The 25,872-nt window shown below is 34.2% G+C and overlaps 2 protein-coding genes across 4 annotated transcripts; one reads left to right on the forward strand and one right to left on the reverse strand.

The window, feature by feature from the left end:
* Positions 1 to 11,314: 11,314 nt before the first annotated feature.
* LOC145558553 (G-type lectin S-receptor-like serine/threonine-protein kinase At1g11330) lies at positions 11,315 to 15,180 on the forward strand. Of its 2 annotated transcripts, XM_081619828.1 has the most exons (7): positions 11,315 to 12,669; positions 12,749 to 12,859; positions 13,379 to 13,533; positions 13,614 to 13,824; positions 14,000 to 14,237; positions 14,319 to 14,466; positions 14,562 to 15,180. In XM_081619828.1, the coding sequence occupies exons 1-7, from the start codon at positions 11,394 to 11,396 to the stop codon at positions 14,865 to 14,867; spliced, it is 2,445 nt and encodes an 814-aa protein (XP_081475954.1). In that variant the 5' UTR covers positions 11,315 to 11,393; the 3' UTR covers positions 14,868 to 15,180. The 2 variants fall into 2 exon arrangements, with proteins under 2 accessions (XP_081475954.1, XP_081475955.1); XM_081619829.1 differs by lacking the exon at positions 14,562 to 15,180 and having other exon boundaries at positions 14,000 to 14,241; positions 14,319 to 14,429.
* A 1,500-nt stretch (positions 15,181 to 16,680) lies between these two features.
* Positions 16,681 to 21,791, reverse strand: LOC145559849 (uncharacterized). 2 transcript variants are annotated; one of them, XM_081621132.1, is made up of 3 exons: positions 21,671 to 21,791; positions 20,512 to 20,754; positions 16,681 to 17,271 (listed from the first exon to the last, which is right to left on the reverse strand). In XM_081621132.1, the coding sequence occupies exons 2-3, from the start codon at positions 20,692 to 20,694 to the stop codon at positions 17,017 to 17,019; spliced, it is 438 nt and encodes a 145-aa protein (XP_081477258.1). In that variant the 5' UTR covers positions 20,695 to 20,754; positions 21,671 to 21,791; the 3' UTR covers positions 16,681 to 17,016. The 2 variants fall into 2 exon arrangements, with proteins under 2 accessions (XP_081477258.1, XP_081477257.1); XM_081621131.1 differs by lacking the exon at positions 21,671 to 21,791 and adding an exon at positions 20,852 to 20,923.
* Between the last annotated feature and the right edge of the window lie 4,081 nt (positions 21,792 to 25,872).

The following is a 25,872-nucleotide window of genomic DNA, read 5'->3' on the forward strand; positions in this document are numbered from 1 at the left end:
TTCAATTTTGAGTGTATTATATAATGTGAAGTGCATTGTTTTTAAAGATTGAGATTGTGTGATGCAAACCTGCAACTATTAAAAAGGAAACGGAGAAAGTAGTAAGTTATTTTCAATCATAAACACCTATACAAGACCATGCATTGAGCACACACATTACATCACAAATTTTTCCCTGGTCGCGAGACAAGCCATAGAAAGCTGGTGTGCACTATAAAAATAACATTTGTTAGAAACAAAATGAACATTTACTAGAAAAAAAATGAACATTTAGTAATTGAACATTGCAATATATAAAAATGAACATTCATAATATGGAGCCCACTCTTATTTGGCTTATCCTTCCTCTAAACGATGTTGCTTTCTTTTTCAGCTAATATCTCCAATTTTATTTACTAGCTATATTTGTTTCCTTTGTTGAGTATATAAAGTATCTGTTTTCATTTATTTTAAACTTTCTCTCTCTTCTGGATTTTACAATATTTTCTCTCTCATTGTTCATATTCGATTTTTTTATTTTTTTGGATTTCTGGTGTTGAGTTGTTCTACATATTCAAGGTATTCAAGAATAACTAAGGAGCTTGCTACTGATTGTTCATCTGCAATTCTTCCTTCATTATTAGATGAACGTAAGTTTATTTATTGCTTTGTTGATTCAATGTAGTGTTTTTTTTTTATTGAATACTTTAGTGTGTTTTTTTATCCCTTCTCTACGGTTGATTGTGAGTATATTCCTTATTTAAGTTTATTTATTTGAAAAAAATGAACATTTAGTAATTGAACATTACAATATATAAAAATGAATATTTATAATATAAGAATAAAATAAAGAGACTATGAGACTGAAAATAGTACTGTACATTTAATGTTATATAACTGAAAATTTCAATTGTGAAAAATAAACATATCATTTCATAGCTCTTTAATGTTATTGTTTAACCTCTATGCAATAAAAAGTGCACATGTTATTTTGTACACTTTCGTGTAAGTAAATGTATATTAAGTAATTGAACATTGCAACATATAAAAATAAACATTTATCATATAAGATAAAATAAAGAGACTATGACACTGAAAAAAAAATATACATCTAATATTATATAAATGAACATTTATTTATTAAAAAAGAACATCATACTGCATGAAAATGAATATGTAATTTGAGAAATACAAAATAATTGTAAAATATATTCAGTTAGAAAATGTTCATTTTTGTTATAGTAAATGTTCATTTATGAATGAGGGATCATAAATATTTACTTGGTCTCCAGACCAGCCTTCAACTACTGCAAATTACACGTATCACTGAATTGCTAATGTTGGAAATTGCCAAGCCCATTAATCCCTATTCAATACAGCCATAAGCCCAAGACAGCCATAGTTCAATAAATTGTGTTCAAGCTTGAAAGTACTTGGCCTCGAAAAGTAGACGGCATCCATGCAGTCATTCCAAAAAATTTTTAAAAAAAATAAATAAATCTAATATATTTTAGAATTAAAAAATTTTGTTATAGTAAAAGTAGACATATTTTGGGAGCATTTGGCGCGCTACATAAAAAAAGTAATATTTTATCCAATGAAAAATTAGATTAATAATTTATTTTAGAATTAAAAAATTTACTCGTCACCTAAGCAAAAGTGACGAATAAGATTTAAGAATTTTGTCAGGTAAAAACAACGAATAGAGAATAATTAAAAGGAAAATTGCTCCATTAATCTGAACTTTGCCTCGTCCGCCGAAAATAATCCCAACTTTCGTTTATTATCTATTGCACCCAACTTTAGGGGGTATTAATTTTCGTTGGACCCAACAGGTCATCTAACCTGATGTAGCAGGTTACCTAGCCACGTCTCAGCGTATGATTGGCTTAATTTTTTTTTTTTTTAAAAAAACAAAAAAAAAATAAAATAAAAACCCCACAAACCCACCCATACCCACCGGCTGCCACCACACCCCCACCCCCACCCCGCCGGAAAACACCCCCACCCCCGAAAAAACCCTCCCCTGGTGCCGGAAACCACCGCCCACCCCCGGAAACCCCTCCCCCTCCCTCGAAACCCACCCCTTCCCTTCCCCCACCCACGAAAACCCCAGAAAATCATCCACCCCGAAAATTAATTTCCACCACCCACCCCCGGAAACCCATCCCCCACCCTCGAAAAACCCTAACTGAACCCCTAGCGATGGCTAGGGAGGTCCGATTAGGGTTTTCGAGGGTGGGGGATGGGTTTTAGGTGGTTTTGCGGGAGAGTGGTTGCGGGAGAGGGTGGGGAGGGTGGTTGCGGGAGAGGGAGGGTTTCGGGGAGGGTGGTTGCGGGAGAGGGAGGGGACGATACGCGGGAGAGGGGGTCGGCGCCGGTGATGGTGGTGCTGGTGATGGCGGTGCTGGTGATGGCGGTGCTGGTGCTGGTGGTGGCTGGTGGAGAAGCTAAGGGTGGCTGTTGGGGTTTTTTTTTTTTAATTATGTTTTTAATTATTTTTTTTCCTATTTTTTTCAACCAATTACATGTTGACACGTGTGCAAAAAAAAAAAAATCAGAAATGTTTACCTGATTTACCGGTTGCAGGTCATTTGGGTGCAATAGAAATTAATACCCCCCAAAGTTGGGTGCAATAGATAATAAACGGAAGTTGGGATTATTTTCGGCGGACGAGGCAAAGTTCAGATTAATGGGAGCAATTTTTCCTAATTAAAACTACGGAGTACCTTTTAAAAACCAATAACTATCTTTCTCTAAAAAAAAAGTAATAATTATCTTTTTACATATATGGATGCAAATTTTTAATTGCAAATATCTTTAATCTCTCCCTAGAAAAATATTGTAAAAGTTTGATTTTAATAATGTACTCATCGATACGAATAAAATTAAATCTCATATGACTAATTTTCCATAATAGTTTATAGTTAAACGATTATAAATGAGACTAATATTTTAAACAAAACGAGTATATTAAAAAAACGCATAGACAAAAGACTTATTTTGATCAATAAAAAAAAAATGAGATTTGTCTTTCTTTTTTGAATTAAAAATTTAAATTGTCACATCAGCAAAATTAGTGAATAAAGTTTGTGATTTTAAATTCAAACGTCACATAAAATAAATAAAATAACAAAAGATAACTTTAGTGTTAAAAATCAAAAAAAATTATCTTATGATATTAGGAATTTTATCTATATATTTAATGAATAATCTTCATAAATATACACAATTTTAAATTAAATAAAATTATTACTAGAATTGTGCGATCTGGGCCAATTATACTGCGAAGTTTCTGACAAAGTTTCCAGCAGACTTTCACGGATCGTCTCCAGGACATGTCAACTGAGCTGTTGTATAGTAATCGGTGAAAGACATACATACGTACATTTTGAAGGAAGACTTGTGAAGTTGTGAGTCAATGGCACAGAAGATGTGGTTAATTGGTTTGTGCCGTGAGCCTTTCAAGTTTCAATGATGTCTGAATCAAATAGTGTAGCTTTCAATGTTCAACTCAAATTCGTAAACTTGATTCAGTCATGCGATGCGAGTCAAATAAGCCAAGGTAACCAAAAGGAAATTAGACACAAATTTCACCGAAGACAACAATTATGACAGGGAGGCTCTCACTATGCAGCAACCCAAAAAGTTCCCAGAAAGATAAAATGTTGTACTCCGTATGTAGTCCTGTTGGGGAAATTTCCAATTTCTCATATTGAGATGGGGCAATTTTGTAAATAAATCAACAACTTTTTTATTATTGTAAGCTCTACATTTGAATAAAGTTGAATAAAGTTCTTGGTTTATTTACGAAAATACCATGTTTTTCTATAAGAAACTGGGGCATCCTCGTCTTGTTGACTTCTTTGGAAGTCAATTCTATTACAATGAGAAGTTTCTGAGCAAGTTTCTATAGTTCTCGGCCACTATTCAGCAAGGTACATAGAATCTAGAAGAGATAGATAAATGATGGAAGACCTTAGCTTGCTTGTGATTGAGTTAATGGCGCGTCTCCAAGGGGTCGAGTTGGGGCCACTCTCCATTATTAATATTTTTTTATCGATTTGCGCGTTGAAAAATATTCCGTCAAAGGTTTTGGGGGCTATTTTGGTCCTTAGGGATCCAAATCGAACTCAAATTTCACAAAAAAATAACGTAAATACCTTGTTTTGTGTGTTAAAATGTGAACACGTAATCGAGACATTTCTTAATAAGAAAAACGACGGAATATTTACGTTATTTTTTTGCCAAATCAGAGCTCAATTTGGACCCCTAAGAACCAAAATAGCCCCAAAACCTTTGACGAAATATTTTTCAACGCGCAAAACGATAAAAAATATTAATAATGGAGAGTGGGCCCCACTAACGGATTTTTTTAACGGCAGGATAACGTCAAGGTTACTGTATGGAAACAAAAAAATATATTGGGGTTACATGGTAGAAATTGATATATTTTGAGGCACAACGTAGAAAAGTGACAAAAAAAAAAAAAAAAAACAGGGTTATTATGTAGAAAAACCCAAATAATTATTACTCCCTCCGTCCCTAAATTACATTCCTATTTTTCTCTGTTATATAAGGAATAAATGCTAGAAATAGGAATGTAATTTAGATACGGAGGGAGTACTCCGTATCATGCACAATGTTATCAAATACTCCGTAGTAAGGCTTAATGTAAAATGAGAAAATTCATTTGCTTGATTTTCTCAATTGCACGAACTGAGCAAAATTGGTCTAAGTATATAGGTAATAGATGCAAAACTAAATCATTCATGCAAATTAGCTAATTGGCTCATTGGTGCTAATAAGTAATAAGCTAATTGGCTTATTATTAATGAATTTTAATCTCCCCCTTTAAAAAAAAAAAAAAAAAAAAAGTAATAAGCTTAATGGACAATTGGTTGTAGCTTATAAGGCAGAGCTAAATATACGCTATAGATTTATGTATTCCACTAGGTTCTTCACGTCTAACCTTTAGATAGACAATTAATATACTCCATTTTTTGTAAAATAAAGTCCCAATTTGACTAGAATATTTGCCAACATCATACTTTGACTAACATAATTAGAGGCGGGGCTACAAATACTAACACTTAAAGTGGCTGGTGCAATTTTGTTGAATTGGGACCTAAATTCAATTTTTTTAAGGAAAAATATGTTACAAAATTAAAAAGTCGGGGCTCTTTTATAGTAGTTTCACTTAGGGGCACTGTGCGGTTGACTACCTTGCACATGCTCAGAACCACCCCTGAACATAACCATACCTAAATACTACTCAAGCAATGAAAATAGTATAGTGCACCCGGAAAGAACATTAGGCTTATTTTAAAGAACATGAGAAAAAAAAAAAAAAAAAAAAAAAGAACATACGAGTGTTTGAAAAAGAACATGCTAGTATTTGAAAAAGAACATGCATAATAGTGTTCAACACAAGAACATGTTTGTGTTTGACAAAGAACATGGCCTCCGAAAAAAACATTAGACATATTTTAAAGAACATGGAATAAAAAGAACTTGTTAGTGTTTGAAAAAGAACAAGTCAATGTTTGAAAAAGAACATGCTAGTGTTTGAAAAAGAACATGCATAATAGTGTTCATTAAAAGAACATGTTTGTGTTTGACAAAGAACATGACCTCCGAAAAGAACATTATGCATATTTTAAAGAACATGGAATAAAAAGAACATGTTATTGTTTGAAAAAGAACAAGCTAGTGTTTGAAAAATTAACCTTGCTTGGTTATCTTCCAGTTGGCTTCAATTCATTACTATTCTTCTTTCTCCTCTAATTGTTCTTTTTTGAACAACTTGTACTTTATAGCTTTAATTTTATTTTATTTTTTTTTAAAAAAAAAACCCAAATTCACAAAATTAAACACTTTAACTTTAAAATTATTGAAGAAAAACAATTTGCATGTACAAAATTTATACTTACATTTTACTTGAATCCACCATTTGTTTAAGTTTGAAGGTTGAATTGTTGAAATAAGTTCAATTTTTTTCTTGGGTTTCACTTTGAAGATGAACAATTTTGCTATTTTGAAATTTTTTGAAAAATAGAAAAAGATAGAGAGAAAAGTTATGGAGAGAGAAAATGAGTACTTTGAAAATGATTTTTACCCAAATTCATTGAAATTCTTAAATGAAAACGATGGTGTAAAGGAGAGTAAAAATTGACAGCAAGAAAGAGAGTGATAGGAAGGGAAAGAGGAGTGAGAAATTGCAGGAGAAGAGAGTGATGGATTTGCAGTTGCAAAAAAATAAAAACATGTTCATTTTTTACCCATGTTCTTTTAAATATACTAAATGTTCTTTTGGGTGCACCATGCGCATGGTGCACCCGGGTGCACCAACCACAAATTACTCAAGCAAGGGTTGATTTATTAGTATGTATTACTCCGTATTTAGGTATTATTATACCTAGAGGTGACCACGCACACAATAGATATTAAAATGTTCCTAAATCACAAAATAGATGGTGCATTCGACTATTCGAGTGTACAATGCTGATAGTGCACTTATTTAAAATAACAACCTATGCGCTCTTTGGGTTTGAATTGTATGTTCGTACTTGTTCTTTTGAATATGGTTTTGTTCTTTTAATCATGAGTTATAAGCTATTCCCATTAAGAATTAAGGTTAGGTCAATGTTATTCTCTATTATCGTTTAAATCAAGGTGCCATGTGTGATGTGTCACTATCCCTCCATGCCATCCACATCCTTTTGATCTCATCATGACCTCAAGAATAGTGCATCAAATTCGTAATTATAAAGCTTTTCAATATTTCATGTTATTCGTACATATTGTTGTACTCGTATAGTTGTATAGTACTTCATATTAATAAGTGAAAACAAAAACATGTTGACCCATGGAAATGCATGGACCTAAAAACTATTTCTAAATTAATTGTTGTGGCAAGTTTCATTTAACATGAATACGGATAAGTTAGTGAAGAATGAGACCAGCCTTAGCTTGCTGAAAATACTAGAGGCCATGTAACCGTAAAGTTAAAGCAGAGGTGAATGAGATTCATACCATATGCTCCTCTTATGGTCTAAGAGATGGCCTTCAATGCTTGGCAAAATCCAATTAGAATAGGAATATCCTCCAATAAGATAGTTAGGATTAGACTTTAAAGATGTCTTGTACGTTGTTATCTTGAAAGAGATCTCAAAGTTTACATGCGTCATCATCAATAGTGGAAATTAGCACCTAGTGGTTTAACTTTAATGCCATATCAAGCTCATTAAATCTCTCTACAAAAATTCTATTTAATTGTATACATTATAAAATAAAGGAAAATTTTTAAATTACCACCCAAAAATGTAACCATTTTTGAACTAACCACCCATTAAATTTTTTATTTTAAATTACCAACCCTTAAATTAAATAAATGCTTAGATTACCACCCATTTCCAAAATCTAGTGGATTTTTCGTTTGTGCGCCCCACCTAACACTTATTTGACCCTTTTAACTGATTTTTTCCCCGATTTTTCTCTTTAAAAAAGCTCTCCTAACTTCAATTCACATTTTTTCTCGTTGAAATTTGGTTGAATTTGATGATGGAAATGTGAATTAAAGTATAGAGAGCGTTTTTAAAGAGAAAAATCGGGGAAAAAATAAGTCAAAAGGGTTTGAATAAGTGTTAGGTGGGGCCTACCGACGAAAAATCTACCGGATTTTTGAAATGGGTGGTAATCTGAGCATTTATTTAATTTAAGGGGTGGTAATTTAAAATAAAAAATTAAACGGGTGGTTAGTTCGAAAATGGTTACATTTTTGGGTGGTAATTTAAAAATTAACCTAAAATAAATACGTCTTTCATCTCCAAAAGTTTTTACTGTTTTGACTTTTTTCGATCGACCATTTTGACTGTTAAATATGACTTGAAATCTAGTATAATGGCAAAGGGTCAACTTCAAACGCACATATCTCTCAATCTAGAAGTAATCTAGAGGTGATTCAAGTTGGAGGTGATAGCTTGTTTTAAGAGCTTTCCAACGATAGACCATATGCCCAATTCTGCTAAAAAAAAATAAAGAGAAAGTTATGGCCGTTTTACGAAAAACTGTCGAAGTTGGGAAGGGACACGGACGTGCCCTGCGTAGCACGCCCATGCCTAGTCAAATGAGACGTTTTTGCTTCAATTCCTATTTTCGGGTTTGTTTATGACGACTACTAATGATATTCCCGCGGGAATAATTTAGGTTTTCTTATGTTATAGAAGAAGTCGTTGGGCAGACAATAACAAGTGCTAAATATTGATTAATTAGGCTAGCCAATTCAAGCCGTTATGTACGTATACTCCACTTTAGAGAGATTTTGTGAGATGGAGAGTATTGTATCTCCTTTTATTATCCCTCTTGTATATCCTCCATGAAAGCTAATAAGAATTTACTATCCCTTACTCCATGGACGTAGGTTTTGTTGACCAAACCACGTATATCTGCGTGTTTATCGATCTCATCTATTTTTTACTTTATTTCTCAAATTTATGTTTTATATATTGTTGTCTATGTTCCACGCATATCAAACACGTATATAACCTAAATCAATCGATCCTCATCTATTTTCTAACATTGACTTTTAGAGACAGAGGACAATAAGGGTAAATTACATTACATATTACAATCCTAAAATAATACAAAGTAAAACAAGTGTTTTAAAAAAATAATAATAATAATAATAATAATAAATAAAAAAAAATCAAAAAACAGAAGAACAATATTTTCAAACAATAGGTTGGAAGAAAACAACATTTATTCTCAATGTGATGAACTATTTTATATAAGAATGATTTTTTTTTTCAAGTTTGGACAAAATTACAAGAATTATAAGAATTTCAGAGGAAATAGCTGGAGGTAATTTTAGAAGTTGAATTCTACAAATTACGAAAAATATCATGTTACAGAAAAATCATTATCACCATTCACCAAACCACCCACAATGATAAAGTACTTTTTTTTAAAAGGCAAATTATTATGTACTTGATAAAAGTTGAATTGAAGGCTAGGTGGGCATGTGCTTCACCCTACCAAAACATAATTTTAAGTATATGACAAAATACAATTATATAAAATAAAATAAAATACAAAAATAAACTCTCTAGTAACAAACTAACAACCCCGAGTCCCCCTCTAATGCCACTAGATATTTTATTGAGAAAAAGGTGGCTCTCAGTCGGACTTATGAGGCAATTACATGCTAAAATTGCATTCAAACAAGGTTGCTGAGCTTGCTACTTGGGCTAAGCCAATATAACAACCCATTGTACTAGGAAATCCATAACAAATTTCAATCAACTTACTTAGTCATGAATTGAATGCTTTGTAGGGTCCACAGTTAGTCATGAAATAATGAAAATTATGTGAGAACAAAAGAATTGTGTCAACTACGGAGTATAATTAACTTATTTTCCATTGGGTGGGAGGTGTGAACACTAGGAACTATTCAACAACAAGAATTTAGTCTTAAATCATAATTTAGGATGATTATGACTTTTTACAAGTTTTTGGGTTTTTTTTAGTACTTATATGTTTCTACTTTCTAAAATTCGACTACTATTAACTTTGTTAATTTTAAATTTGGACAAGAAATATAAGATGTTTCACAAATAATACCCTTTGTTGCAACAAAAAATTAATGAAGGTAGTATTTCTTTTTTTACTAACAGATTTTTTTTTTTTTGACAAGTTAATGGAATTACTTACAGGATTGTTTTTGTGGTAGTCAATTGTCGTAAATTTCTTTCCTATAACAAAAATTATGAGCCCTTTCCCTAAATAATGTTGGGAAAACACGCAATTCCCAAAATACAGCCGATTTTTTTTAATTTCCACCGTACTGTCCACATCAGCTTAGAAAAGCAAACCGGTTTTTTTTTTTTCTCGGTCCAGCAACAAACCGCTACTTCAAGTAGCGGTGTTAAGAGAATAAACCGCTACTTGAAATAGCGGTTTTATTTCATACACCGCTACTTGAAGTGGCAGTTTTCCTCAAAACACCGCTACTTGAAGTAGCGGTTATAATTTTGTTGAACTCTTTTACAAGGGAAAAGGGGAAAGTGATTTTGTTAAAAAAAAATACTTAGTAAATAGTAGCGGTTTCTAATAAGGGCGTGCTCGGCGCTAGCTTTTGAGTAGCTTTTAGTGGTTTGACCAAGTCAAATCACTACTTGACAAAAAAATGTGAGTGTTTGGCAAAGTAGTGGTTAGGGTAGCTTTTAGTGGTGGAGGTAGCTTTTATGAAAAGTTAGAAAGATTAGCTTTTGAAATTAGAGGTAGCTTTTGAGGTAGCTGTTGAAAATTTAATCTATAGTTTTAAAAATAAAATGTTGATTTTTATATGTAACAGCTAGTCAACCGCTACTTTACCGAACCCTCATATCTAAATTATTTATCTTCACAGTTAACAGCTTGTTGACAGCTAACAACTACATATATACACAGCTCACAGCTCTACCTTCACAGCTATATTTTGCCGAACATACCCTAAGTAAACCGCTATTTGAAGTAGCGGTTTTTAGTAGCACACCGCTAATTGAAGTAGCGGTTTTTTAATGAACCCGTTTTTAAAAAATTCCCACTGAACCGGTGACGTGGACGGTACGGTGGAAATTAAAAAAAGATTAGCTGTAATTTGGAAATTAGATAATTTCCCAACATTATTTAGGGAAAGGGCTCAAAAATTATCCTAAATTTCTTTTTTTTTTTTTTTTTTTTTTTTGGTAGTGATGACTTATTGGCTTATTGCATGCATTCAGATTTTCATTTTAGTTTTGATTTCATATCCAAGAAAGGCTAACCATAACCTTAACCTTAAGAGCAATATTTAGGCCCGGTTCAATTCACCTTAAAAAAATAATATTAAGTAAAAATAATTTCAATTTAGTTAAAATTGGTTCAGTTCATTAAAAATAATTTCAATTCAGTAAAAATAATTTCAATTTAGTAAAAATAAGTTCAGTTTAATAAAATTCAGTTATCTTAAAGAAGAATTATAATAGAAAATCAGTAAAAATAATTTCAGTTCAGCAAAAATAATTTCAGTTCAGCAAAAATAATTTAAGTTCAGCAAATATAATTTTGTTTCAATAAAAATAATTTCAATTCAGCAAAAATAAGGTGAAATGAACGGGACCTTATTCTTTTCCATCAAAGAAAGAAACTAGGGTGAAATCTAGGAAGTAGGGCTGCTCATCAATTTCATTATTGACTCGATTTTTTTTTTTTTTTTTTTTTTTTTTTTTTGGAGGACTCATTATTGACTGGAATAATAATAAATAATGTACCTATTGTCAACATCAGACTTAATCACTGAAACTAATTAAAGGAATAAAAATTTATGAATGATCATATAAAACATACAAATCCATAAATTAGGTAAGAAAACTGAGCCACCAAAAGCATCTTCAATGGCTCCTCTTAGTTGGCTTTTTTTCTTTGGTCTACACTATTTTTGCTGCCAACTTTGCTCTGCCATTGACAATCACAGCATCACCACCACTCAGTTTCTGCAGGATTCTCAAACTTTAGTATCAAGAAATGGTACTTTCAAGCTTGGTTTTTTCAGCCCTCCAAATTCGGCCAATCGTTATGTTGGTATATGGTTTAACCAAGTTCCTGATAGGACTGTTGTTTGGGTGGCGAATCGCGACAACCCCATCAGTGATTCATCCGGTGTACTGCAGATTTCTGACGACGGAAATCTTCAGTTGATCGATGGTCAGAAAAAGATCATTTGGTCAACTAATGTAACAGGTTTAGTCATTAAGAATTCTACTGCAGAGCTTCTGGATTCAGGGAACCTGGTTTTACAGCAGCCTAACTCTACTGATACACCAGCAACAGTATGGAAAAGCTTTGATCATCCTACAGATACCTTTTTACCTGGTATGAGACCCACAATTTTAAGTACTTCTAACAAGAAAAATATCATTTTCCGATCATGGAAAAGCTCCTCGGATCCCTCTGTGGGGAGTATCTCAGTTGGTATTGGCACCCCAAACGGCCTTGCCCAAATCTTTATGTGGAAAGATGGTGCTAACTTCTGGCGAAGTGGTCCATTTGATGGTAACAATTTAATTGGACTCCCAAACGTTGATAATACTTTGAAGGATGGATTTGTTCTTGAGGGGAATGATGGGAATGGAACATATGACATCTCGTTTGAGCCTGAGGATACGTCTCTATTGTTCAACTATCAGGTAAAGCCTAATGGTACTATTATAGAACAATATTGGAATGATGCAAGCTGGGTAGCAGGGTGGGTAGCTCCATCAGCCGTGTGTGAAGTGTATGGAACGTGTGGGGTTTTTGGCTCCTGCATTCACGACTCTGCGACTTGCAAATGCTTGCAAGGTTTTAAACCGAAATCTGATCAGGAATGGAAAAGGGGAAATACAAGCAATGGGTGTGTAAGACGGAAAAAACTTCAGTGTGGCATCCAAGGAGGCACTGAAGATAAATTTTTAAGGCTACAGACAATGAAAGTGCCAGACAAAGCAGTGCCGATATCAGCATTTAGTCAGGATGGTTGTAGAAGTCAGTGTGTGACCAACTGTTCGTGTTTAGCTTATGCATATCATTTGAATATTGGATGCATGATATGGAATGAAGCCTTAATCGACACTCAGAGTTTTTCTGCTGGTGGGGTGGATCTTTACATCCGTCTAGCAGCATCAGAGCTAGGTAAAACAACACTCATTTCTCCTTAGTATATAGTACATAAACATGAAATGATGATAATTGATGCATGCTTTACTTTCAGATAGAAGTAAAAGTCACAAAAAGACTGCAATTATTACATCAGTAACAATCATAAGTGCAATAGTAGCTGCAATATTCATGTACTTTCTGAGAAAGCGGATGAAGCAGAAAGGTAATAATATATATGCTGTTAATACTATACTAATATTGGTTATAAGCATTCCAAAATTCAAAAAGACTTGCGTGGACCTGGTCCACAATAATATTATTGTAGACCTGATATTTATACACACGCAACTGACGTTATATTGAACATAGGGACCCTTATTTTTAACATAGTAACCTTATTTTTGACATAGTAACCTTTATTAAAACTTGTATAACATTTAATATTATTGTGAACTTGAATACAACGTTATAACCCTAATTTTAACATAATGACCTTTATTTTTCATATTGACCAGTATATAATATATTTCATTAAAAAAAATTAATCTCTTATAACTTATATATTACCAAAATAACTTTTATTTCAACATAGTGACCTTATTTTAATTATAGTGACTTTTTTTTTTTATTAATAAAACAATCATAGTTTCTCTAATATTAGTGGTCCACAATAAATTAGTGTGAACCAGGTTCATTTAAGAATTTGTATCCAACATTTCTCATATTGACTCAAATAAATTAGGAAAGAGACAGCAATCAAACAGATACAATTTTGAAGTCGGGCAACTTGAACTACATGAGCCACCACTTTATACATACGATTTGCTGAGAAATGCTACAAACAATTTTGATGGAAGTAACAAACTAGGAGAAGGTGGCTTTGGTCCAGTGTACAAGGTATGTTTGATCAATCTGAAATGTGAGTTATGTGACACCAACAAAGAATTATATATATCTTTATGTTCTATATGTTCCAGGGAACATTGGAAAATGGACAGGAAATAGCAGTGAAAAGACTTTCAAAATCTTCTGGACAAGGCCTCGAAGAGTTCATGACAGAGGTGAAGGTGATCTCAAAACTTCAGCACAGAAATCTAGTCAGACTTCTAGGATGTTGCATAGAAGGAGAGGAGAAAATGTTAGTTTATGAATACATGCCTAATAAAAGCTTGGATAGTTTTCTCTTTCGTAAGTATTATGTTATGTTGCTTCATTTCTTGCAATGTTTATACATATCATTACATTTTCTCTTTAATCTCTTTTTCTCTCTTTGAAGGGTTTACATTGCATCCTATCTTCCAACCCCTAAAGAATAAAAAGAGAGTTAAAAATAACGAACCTGGCTGGTTTTTCTTGTAAATAGATTCCCTGCATCAAGAACATCTATCATGGGAGAAACGCTTCAATATTATGGAGGGCATATGTCGTGGTCTCCTCTACCTTCACAGGGATTCAAGATTAAGAATTGTTCATAGGGATCTAAAACCAAGTAATATTTTGTTGGATGAAGATCTCAACCCTAAAATTTCTGATTTTGGCATGGCACGGATATTTGGGGGTAACCAAGATCAAGCAAACACCAAAAGAGTGGTTGGAACTTAGTAAGTAAGCATTTATTTTTTTTATTGAGAAACTGAAGACCAATAAATCTCAGAGATTGCCTGACATTTTTCTTATGGCAGCGGTTACATGTCTCCTGAATACACAATGGGGCACTTCTCGGAAAAATCAGATATCTACAGCTTAGGAGTTATACTATTAGAAATTGTCAGTGGAAGAAAAAACTCCACCTTCCACCGCGAGGAGCAGTCTCTGACGCTGATGGGATCCGTAAGTGATCAAACTTTAGACATCTTAAAACCTTTCTTGCATATAAGATTTTTTTTTTTTGCAGTCATTGTCTAATCTTGGTTTAATGTTTTCAGGCATGGAAATTGTGGAATGAAGGGAATATGATTACATTCATTGATCCTGCGATTCTTGAGCCATGTTCTGAGAAAAGCATTCTTAAGTGCATACAGATTGGACTATTGTGTGTCCAAGAACTTTCTAAAGATAGGCCAAACATCTCAACAGTTATATCCATGCTTGAAACTGATGCAGAACACCTACCACATCCCAAAAAACCTCCATTCACAGAATGGGAGATTTCTTCGGAGGACCAGCAAAGTAGTTCTCTCCTCAGCAGTTCTACCAACACTTATTCCACAACAATTATACAGGGTCGATAATATGAGCTCTCAACATATAGCAGTCACAGGCTCAGAGGTATAGTTAATCAACGGTCTGTTAGCAAGTCCAACAGTAGTCAAAAAGTGTGATACTCTTGTTGAATTGCATTGATTCCAGTAAAACAAAAAGGCAGTAAAACGATGCTATGATGTTCATTTTCTCCTGATTAACTTTACAGTATGAATTGGTTTGGACATTGATGACTGGCGTTAGCTACACATTATGCTTAGTCGCTTAGACATCAGTATAGTAGTACACACAACTGCAGTTCATTGGTTAAACTATCAAATTTTATTTTTATTTTTATTTTTATTTCTTATTTTTTTGTAATGTTTCAATTTTTTCTGTAATGTTTCAATTTTTTCTGTAATGTTTCTTAGATGAAGGAGGTAATATCTCTTGCACCTTTCTAAAGTAAAGGAGAACAAGAATGATAACTCTGATAGACATGCTTAAGGTTACAGCTAAGTCATCAACGACCATTAAGCTCGGGCAAAATGTGTAAAAACCAAAACACGTAAATTATACTCGTAGTAAACTTCACTAAGCTCACTCATAGATACAAATTACTTAACCTAACAAGGGACAGTAGCGATAAGAAATGAGATTTTTGAAATACAATTAACAGGATGAATTTGATAAGGTTAAAACTTAAAACTACGCACACGTTCAGGATTCAAGAAAGTGAGGATTTAGCTCGTCATCTACAGAAAAGGATAGTGATTTGGGCAGTAGGGCAATATTAGATACTATCTTATACAATTACTTGACCACTCGGACATGCTATAGACTAAATACTTCATTTTATTCGAAAAACATAAAAGAGAAAAAAAATAACTAAAGAATGGTCGAGTCCAACACTTATCTATATTACTCATACATCAGACATGTATGTGAGGTTAAATAACATACAGCAGATAAATTGGTTCTTTTGATCAAACTCGGCTGCTAAGACCTATTGTAGTTAGCCACTGATACTGTTCGAAATCAATGTAGAGACGTAGTTCTCGCAAATACAAGTGTAGTTCAAGTAAGTATGACAGGAGCTTAAGACTGTCAAGATCTGACGAAGAAGGAACTCACAGCAAATAACTCCTTATTCACATCACACATATACAAATTCCAACATCACCTGCTAGAAATTCACTCTTACTTGCTACTTGCACAACCATCAATACCAATAGTGAAAAAAAAAAAGGGTTGGCATACCATGGTTGTAAGAGAGTATACTGAATGTCATCTTTCAAAGGAAATCACACATAGATTGGTCAGTTTTAAGAATAAAATAAATGTGCAAGGCATTTTAACCAAATACCCAGGAAAAAAATCGCTTGTCCATAACAATCAGAGACAGGAAGCTGCAGTAGAAAGAAAGAGAACAGAGAACAGAAAGGTAAAAACAAGCTACACTCTAGAAGAGGAGAGGACATCCCATGAACCAAAGGGAAAAGATAACACAGGAAAATAGAGGTACTTCGTATAAATCACAGAAACGCTTTAAGCTAAACCATTGGAAGACTTTACTTAGAACTTTAGAAGTATATCACTAGACCATTTAATTGTATTACCCCATATTTATTTACTTAGTGGTATCTTGCACATACATTGAAATCAATAGCAAAAATATACCAACAAAAAATCAGCTGGTATTTTTTAGCAAAATGCCATAGTGTGTATGATTAAATACATACCGTGTAGGCAATAGTACTAAATCGTGAATGCACCTTTTAATGAACCATTTTACTAGTGACAATTAAGAGATGCCCACAGGCCACCTAGCTGCAGATAATAGAAGCTTTCAACGAGCACATAAACAAAAAAACAATGCTGAACTGCAATTTGGATGGGAACAGTATACAGCAATCATAATCAAGAGAATTATAATAAAACCCCCCACAAAATTCTTAATTTTGAAGTAACGAGGATTAAAAACTACAGGTGTATAGCTATTATTTGTAGTTTGGGATAAATGTACAATATCTTAATGCTAAAAAGGGAACAAAAGTACAAATACGTAAAAAAATAAATCAATCTAGACACCCATCAATAGTAACTTAGTGAGTTGCATATGCACTCTGCAAAATAAAGTTATTACCCGCAAACTGCAAGAACAGGAAATTACATGGGAACTGCAATATCCGATGATCCTTAACCATCTTGCTTCTCTGGCTCCTCATCATCTTCATCTTCATCCTCATCCCCATCTCTATCATCATATATGCTAGGCGATGTGAATTTGTATAGTTCACTTCTTGAATCTTCATAATCTGGGTAGTGAAAGCCAAATTGTGTGTTTCGATGTTTTACAAGGAGCCATCGTAGTAGCCGGTCTTCTTTGTTCAAGTAATGAAGCTCCTTGTTTATATTGGGAGTTGCCATCATGGTCATCTGCATTAGATTTCCCTACACAAACAAAACAGAGATTTCACATGTCAGTAAATGGCAAGACTATTATCCTTGTCTACAGGGAAAGCCAAATTCCCTGCATATAGCACAGCTAGAAGCCTAGCACACATCTAGATACAGTATGATTTCACAAAATGGAACAAAACAAAATAAATCTAAGCTGGATGATGGACAGAAAATCAGTGCATGAACAAACAGTCCAATGAAGTCATACCGGAGAAAAGAACCTCAATTCTGAGAACAGCAGGGTTTATATAACTTGAACCAGGTAATGGTAAATCACTTGTGAAAGAAGAGCAATATACTAAGAAATCACATTTACTTCAACAAAAACTCCACTAGTGTTATTATCTGTCAGTGTCTGCAACTCTGCTCAACTAAGTAATATTAAAAGGTCTTAGAACTGTAGTATCCAAATGGATATGCTCCCATATGATAATTAAAGAAAGTCCATAACCTGAAAATGAAGGGACTAGATGACCCTTAAGTCTGAATGTCTGACATCTCTCCCTTTTTGTCATCTAACCAAAACATACATCCCCCATACTTGTTTCTAAACCTCAATCGATTCTGAAATAAACTAACTTTAGGAGGGGCACTTTGGGAAGTCTAGTAATATTAGGTTAATACTTAATAATCTTTAGCCTTAGTATAAATAGAGAGAGAGGAGAAAGGAGAAGGTAGGCAGAATTTTGGAGTGAATCCTTTTGAGAGTTGTGACCTCAAGTCACTAATTAGAGAGTTGTGACCTCAAGTCACTAATATGAGCTTTATAGGCAATACCTACTACCCTTTTGTAAGAAACCATTAGCAAGTTTAATATAATTTCAAGCTTTCAATCTTAAATTTCGCTTATTTATATAAATACACAAATTAGATCACTAGTTCAGCACAGATTCCTCTCAGAGTTTAATATAGGTGCTGAGGATTTAGCAAAGCGAATTCAATGAAGTACACCCTAGGCACATCCCAGAGGCGCATAGCATTTTCTTTCTCAAAATCTTTTACTTTTTAATAGGTGCAAGATACACCGATACTCGCCCAAGGCACAAAACTCCAAATCACCTTGGTGCGCCTTGAGTTTTATAAATTGGTTCTCCAATTTGACTTCATATATTTCTTTTAATGAAACTAACATAACTATTTGACTCATACAGCTCAATATCAATCCCTAATACTTAATGCAGGCATGCTGGTTGATACAATTATGTCAAATAAAGCAAGCATTGTTTGAAACAGCCCTCGAGGCCTCAAACCTTTGTTGACTAATGAGCTTAAGCAATAGGGCCTCTAACCTTAGTTGGCCTAATGAGCTTAAGCAATGAAGTATGCATGATAGGCAAGTGGGCAATTCTGTCAGAGGTGTATGAATAGTGCAATAAGTCAATCTGATTAGGTTTCTGGGTCTGATGTAAATTTAAAAAGATAAGGACTAGATTTTACTAGGAAACTCTCTTCAAAAAAAAAAATACTAGGAAACTGCTTATATTAAACCTAGACTAGCTTTGTTCAGAGTCCACTACGTCTTAGAGAAATTAGCCATCGGGAAACATATACTAACAATGCAAAACATTTGCAACACAAATACAATAGCCCACTTGCCTAACATGCTTACTCGATTGAGCCTTAAATTTGCAACATATTTGATTAAGGATAGAAATTAATATTGATGACCCCAAATCATTTTGGGGCTAAGGCTTGTTTTATTGCTATGTGCTTCAAGAAACATCGTGACATTCCTAATCAACTCATCTTAATGATAATATGGAGTTTATGGACAGTTCAAGAATCTATATAATGCTATTCTAACAGCCACATGACCTACCTTAGAAGAGCAAACTGCAAAATGTGCTGAGCATCGTCCTAAAATGAATTGCAATTCACTACGTCTCCAATTCAGCTAAATTGACTTTAAACTATGATTGATTGAACTCCTGAACTGATGTCCATCAGAATCTTTCAAATTACATTTCTTGTACATCAGCTTGACGCTCAGATTAATTGTATTTTTATTTTTTGATTTTTTTCTCTCAAGCCTCTATCTTTCTCTCCTTTTTAGCCATTGCTACCCATAAAAGCTAATGCATAGCTTCTAGCCTTCTAATAATCTTCTCCTTGGCCATTGATGCTACGTGCATGCTATATATAGCTATAGAACCGTCAAGGACAAGATTAATGTCTTTCCTACGATGGGAAAATGCTGATAAATGACTGAGCTGTGATTAATTTTATGTGAACTTCATATCTGAAGTATGAAAACTGTGATAATGGATTCGAATTACTTTTGTGGTTTTTTAAGGGCAAGCAAGTTGCATAAAGCTAATTCCTAATAGGAAAAATAAAGGGTGTTGTAGGGTCTAATATAAGGGCCTAGAGGCTTTAAATTGTAAAAGATGTGACTTGAATGAAGAAATCAAGAGCTTTTTGTTTTTAATGTATTGTCATCATCATCAAACCCCCCCCCCCTCTTCCGGGATGGCGGGATGAAAGCATTGATATCGATCTAGTACTACTCTCCGGATTTGCATTGATACTACTCAATAATAAGATTATTTGGGATGAAAGCATTGATAACACTCAAAAATAAGATTATAAAGACGTCAAAATCTTCAACGACAAAGATGACATCCCAAATAACCTTATTATTGAGTAGTATCAATGCAAATCTGGAGAAGTTAAACAGAAAATTTTCATCGCGGAGGAATGCAAACCAAGCACAGAACTGTCCAGTGATATGCCTAACAAGAATTTTTGTACCTAAAAGTCAATTGCTTCCACAGCACAACTCATTGCTAGTAAAGGAGGTGTGTGCTCTGCCAACAACAAAAGACATTCCTATTCAAATTCCAGGGATAAAGATAATAATTGTCCCAGCATACAGATATTGATATACCCTATATTATAAATTCTAGGTCAGCCCATATAAATAAATTCTAGGTCACCCCAAAAGTCCAAACAAGAATTGGTAGATATTAACACATTTTGACCCTCAGTTCAATGAATAAAACTGTCTCATATTGAATCATCTTCTTAGCCCCTTCAAGTAAACAATAAGTCAGTGATTTAAAAGCTGAGAAGTGGGTAAATGTTCCTAAACAATAGATAAAGCAAATAGCCACGTTCAAAGCTTGAGACAATGTGACCACTTCAGCAAAAACTGATAAAATCATAATTCATAATCACATATTTCAGATTGCTACAAAAAATAGAAAGATAAAGGAAGCTCTAAGCTATTACCTTATAGTATTTTCCATCAAGCTTCTTTATACCATACCCCAAATGAACAGTTCCAAATTTCTTTATCTCTGTAAGCACACCATTTCGAGCATAAATATGTTTCCCCACCCTAGCAACCAAATCCATCAAGGAATCCGGCGGCACATGGGGTTTCAGTAATAGCACACAGTCATAAAGTGGCATCTTTAATTACTTGATAAGCTTGTCCTGCACTCCTACCCTCACTACCGAGATATTTCCAATCTGCACAAGTATAGATTAACATTTTAGATCAATTGTAATCAAATCAAACTTTTAACTATACATTTAATACAAAATCATCATTCTTTGACATCTTTACCTCTCCTTGTATACCATGAGTCTTTCTTTAAAAAATTAGTTCTAAGGCCATGTCCTCCTCACCTTAAAAATTAATATTCGATAAAGATAATTTAAGTTCGATTAAAAAAAAAATTATAAAATTAAGTTCAACAAAAATAAATAAATAATCAGTAATTTCAAAGATCAAATCATTTAAATCCAGTAAACTAAGTTTGAATTAAATTTAGTAAAAAAATTAAGTTTAGCAAATATAATCTAGATTCAGGGAAAAAAATTTAATAGTTCCATAGTCGCATAGAAGGTCTAGCTCAACTAGCCGCATCAACTTAACAAGCATCAAACACACAACGATATCACATATAAACCTTTCAAGTTATCATCATTTCACAAATTACTTTTGAACGAGCACCACGTCCGTCCCTGAGCCAGGGCAAGCGGGGCGGCTGCCCTCACCCGGGAAGAAAAGGTCCATTTTCATAGTTCCGTCCTACATTAAAGGATTATAAATAACAGCCTCCAACACACAAGCAACCAAATTTAACTCAATTATCAAATTAGTCTCCAAAAATCACATTAAATCCTTATCAGTTTAGAATATCAATGTAAATAGCACATAGCAAAATTCTACCATAAAAACCCATTGCTTTTTTTTTTTTTGAAAAAAAAAAAAAAAACCATTGCTAAAATCTTTCATAACATCAGAAATATAACGAATTGTTCAATAATCAACTCTAGATGAACCCTAACTTTAATATTGGTAAACCCTAGACTGTGAAATTGATATTTAGGTGACTATAAGAGTTATGAATAAATTTTAAAAAATAAAAAAACATCTTACCTCAGAAGCTGTTTCAATATTTTTCAAAAAAAATAAAAAAGAAGCTGTTTCAATATAGGAGAAAAACTCAGAAGCACTTCAATAGAGAATTTAGAGTGCACGTCCAATGGAGGAGAGATAGTGCAGCGTTTTTTTCCTTTTTTTTTTTTTTTTTGAAACAATAGGGCAGCGTATATCAGTATTCAGTAAAATGTGAAAAAGGTTCGATGCTTGCTCTGGGATGTGGTCTGGTGAGTGGTGAGACTGGTGACCGAGTAAATCCAAGTTAGTTACGTGAATTGTTACTCAAAGGACACGTTGGTAATTTCGGGTGGCGTAAGTAAGGGCAAAACAGGGAAAATTTTTTGCACTTGAATTGAGTAGAAACGATAATTGGTAAAGGAAGCGACTTTCAATGGAGCTCACAACCAAACTTTCAATGGGAAATTTAGTGGAAGAAGAACACCCTTACCATTTGGGGTTAATCTTGTAATTCTATTTTTCATTATTTTTTGTAAGGTGAGGTTAACAAGGTTAGCTGCACGCCAGTTTTCAGAGATATTGGTTGTCCTAACTTCTAAGTATTTTGATGTTATATTAACAATCATAACTTATTTTATCAAAGTTTCATCTAAATAATGAGAAAGTACAAGTTTATTTTCATGATAAGGAATTTTGTCAACAACTCCCAATTAAAACACGTGTTCTGAAAACAATTACCTAATAAATTATAAAAAGTTTAAGTAACACTACCACTCTAACAATTTTGACTAGAATTTTCGGCATTTGAGTCTCACTTTTCACCACCTTTTATCTTTATAAAGGGTAATTTAGTCAATTTAGATAGTGATTTTATGCGGTAAAGGTAAAAAGTGGAACCTACATGTCGAATATTCTAGTTGAAATCATTAGATTAGTATTGTTACTTAAACTTTATACAATTTTGTGGTAGTTCTTTTTAAAGAAAATTTTAATAGGTATTTGTTTTCAAAACACGTGCTTTAATTGGTAGTTTTTGACAAAATTTATTATAAACAATTTAGTGCAGAAATATCTTTAAATGCAGGAAAAAAATGGCAAAATTATAAGTAAATCAACAACTTTTGGTTATAAACAAGTCTCATGTTGAATTCATGTTGATTTTTGTACAAAAAATTCTTGCTTATTGTGCCTCTTTATTGATCTATTTACGGTTTCAAATTTTGTATATTAGGGAGATAAACTAAGATGTCCTCCTAAATAATGTAAACAATTGTATATGGAGTGATATATGTACCATAGAAAATAAATAAACTAATAAGGCAATGTGGTAGGAAGTACGGATTGTATTAGTGCCTTGTCTAATACAAATTAATGAGAGTCTTAAGTTGGAATATTTAAGGTGGGAAGAAGCCTATAATTAAGTGTAACCAAATATTGTTTTTGTCTTAGAAACTTAAACAAACTCAATAAAGCAAAAGAAATCTTAAATGCCTTCCATTAATCATGCAAGTGGAATTAGGGTTTGTTGGAAAATGACAATATAAGTGTTTGGCATTTGGAATTTAAAGATAGATGTGCTCATCTACATATCGCTTACAAACCCTAAATTAAGATTTACTTATTTCGGCATGTCCAAGAAAATGACAAAGACATCTTTTAAGAAAATTTGAATTTTTTTAAAAAAACAATCATCTGTCTTGAATGCTTATCAGTGAATTTAACTAAATGCTTAATTACGACGATACATTAGGAGGGTGCTCTTTTGCAAGTTGCCAACTAAAAATACCCCCTTGTTTCCTAAATGTAGCAAATGCTAATGCATATATTTGGAAACAACGCAATCAACAAATAAAATGACTTGATAGAGTGGTTGAGGTCATAAATGTCTTTTATCCGGGATACGCTAAAAGAAATGAATTTGCCGCTCAGAATGGTTGAGGTCATCATGGAATCTGTAACTTCTTCTTCTTTAAGGGTGCTTTGGAATGGGGAGAAGACGGAGGCTTTTACTCCAACCCGAGGCATTCGACAGGGTGATCCCTTATCACCATATCTATTTGTTCTATGTATGGAACGCCTTAATCAAGTAATTGAAGAGGCCATTTTATCCAATAGGTGGCATCCCATATATGCAAGTCGTGGGGGTCCTATGTTGTCCAATTTGATGTTTGCCGACGACCTAATTTTATTTGCTGAAGCATCAGTCCAACAAGCAGAGGTCGTGAAAGATTGCTTAGACCGCTTTTGCAATGCTTCTGGTCAACGCATTATCCTCCCAAAGTCTCGAATGTATTACTCGAGAAATGTTGATGGTCAGCTTCAATCTCAAATTAACTCTACTCTGGGAATGGAGTCGACAGAAGACCTGGGCTTGTACCTTGGGATGCCGACTTTAACTAGTCGTGTTACCAAGGAGACTTATTCTCACCTTTGTGAAAAAATAGATAGAAGATTGTCGAGTTGGAAGACAAAATACCTCTCTCTTGCCGGAAGAATTACTCTTGCTAAATCGACCCTCACAACCATGGCAAACTATTCAATGCAAATCGCAAAACTTCCTCGGAGAGTTTGTGATGAAATTGATAAAAAGGCCAGAAGATTTATATGGGGAGGTAGTGAGGAAAGAAAAAGAATCCACCTCTTATCTTGGGAGACACTGCAGTTACCTCGTGAGAAAGGAGGTTTGGGCATACGATCAGCGAGACAATCGAACTCAGCCTTCTTAACAAAGTTGGGGTGGAGGGTTTTGGAAGAACCGGACTCACTTTGGTCAAGGGTGTTGCGGTTTAAATATTGCAAAGGCCGATGTGACGTGGATATGTTTGCTCCTACTTCTAACATGTCGAATGTATGGAGGGGTATCACGGACAATGCTAAGTGGATTAACAAAGGCTCGGCTGTAGCAATAGGCAATGGGAAGAGGACTTTATTCTGGGATCACTGCTGGGCAACGTCAACGCCCCTCAGAGACTTGGCTATAGCTCCCATTCCAGAAAGTATAGATGGAGCTATTGTTGAGGAAATGTGGACAGCTGGAGAAGGTTGGAATTGGGATCTTTTTGCCAATTTCTTGCCTCAAAATTCCCTTCACCAGATTGCAGCTCACAAAGTCATAGAGAACTCAGAAATCGAAGATTCAAGGTACTGGAAAGGCTCGAAATCTGGAGCGTTCTCTGTCAAGCAAGCAATGAAAATAATAAAATGATGATCACATCTTGAAAGACCCCAAGTGGGATTTAGCCTGGTCTGCTAAGGTTCAGCAAAGGGTCAGAGTATTTTTATGGTTAATACTTCATGACAGAGTCTTGTGTAATGCTAATAGAGTCAAACGCCATCTCTCAGAAGAGTCGCGCTGCAATCGTTGTAACTCAAATGCAGAAGAAACTTTGCTCCATATGTTGCGTGATTGTCCAAGGGCAAAGGAATTATGGAATTCTGTTGGTGGGGTTGCTTTCTATCCATCCTTTTATTCTGGTGATTTGCTCTCTTGGATGACAAAAAACCTCAAAGCTGAGGAACTTATTCACTCAGAAAAATGGCCAGTTGTGTTTGCTCTGACGCTATGGTGGGCTTGGAAGTGGCGTAATTGTGAGTTATTTGGAAGAGACTCTGATATTCCCTTGAACAAAGGTATGTTCATCAAGGGAAAGGCTGATGAAACATGGAGTATCAAGATGGGTGAAGGCATTTATGCTCTTTTCAAACACCCTGCTAAGAAGCACCAAGTGCTGATTCGTTGGCAAGCTCCACCTGCTGGGTGGTTCACATTGAACACGGATGGTGCTGCTCGTGGCTCACCTGGTCTGGCTGGTGGTGGTGGGGTTCTTAGGGACTGTCATGGCAGAGTTATCAAGGGATTCATGGCTAATTTTGGTATGTGTACTGCATACAGGGCTGAGCTCATGGCAGTTGAGATTGGACTGCAGATGACAAGTAACTTGGGTGTAGGCAACATCGTAGTTCAGATGGATTACAAGGCCTGCATTGAAGCTCTTCAGAATGACCAACTCCTTGGGGGTGAAGGCGTGCACATGCTTCGAAATTGTCGCAACATCTTGCGTTCCTTTGGTTGTAATTTTTGTATTTTTCATTGCTTTCGTGAGGGGAATAAGGTAGCTGATAGGCTAGCTAATTTAGGGGTGGTTCAATCTGATAAGTGCCTTTATTTCGAGGTTCCCCCTATCGAGATAAAGGAACTTGTTAGGGAGGACATGTTAGGGGTTACTACTCCTCGTTTTATT

This window comes from Chenopodium album, chromosome 9 (genome assembly GCF_948465745.1).
Source record: "Chenopodium album chromosome 9, dcCheAlbu1.1, whole genome shotgun sequence".
NCBI lineage: Eukaryota > Viridiplantae > Streptophyta > Magnoliopsida > Caryophyllales > Amaranthaceae > Chenopodium > Chenopodium album.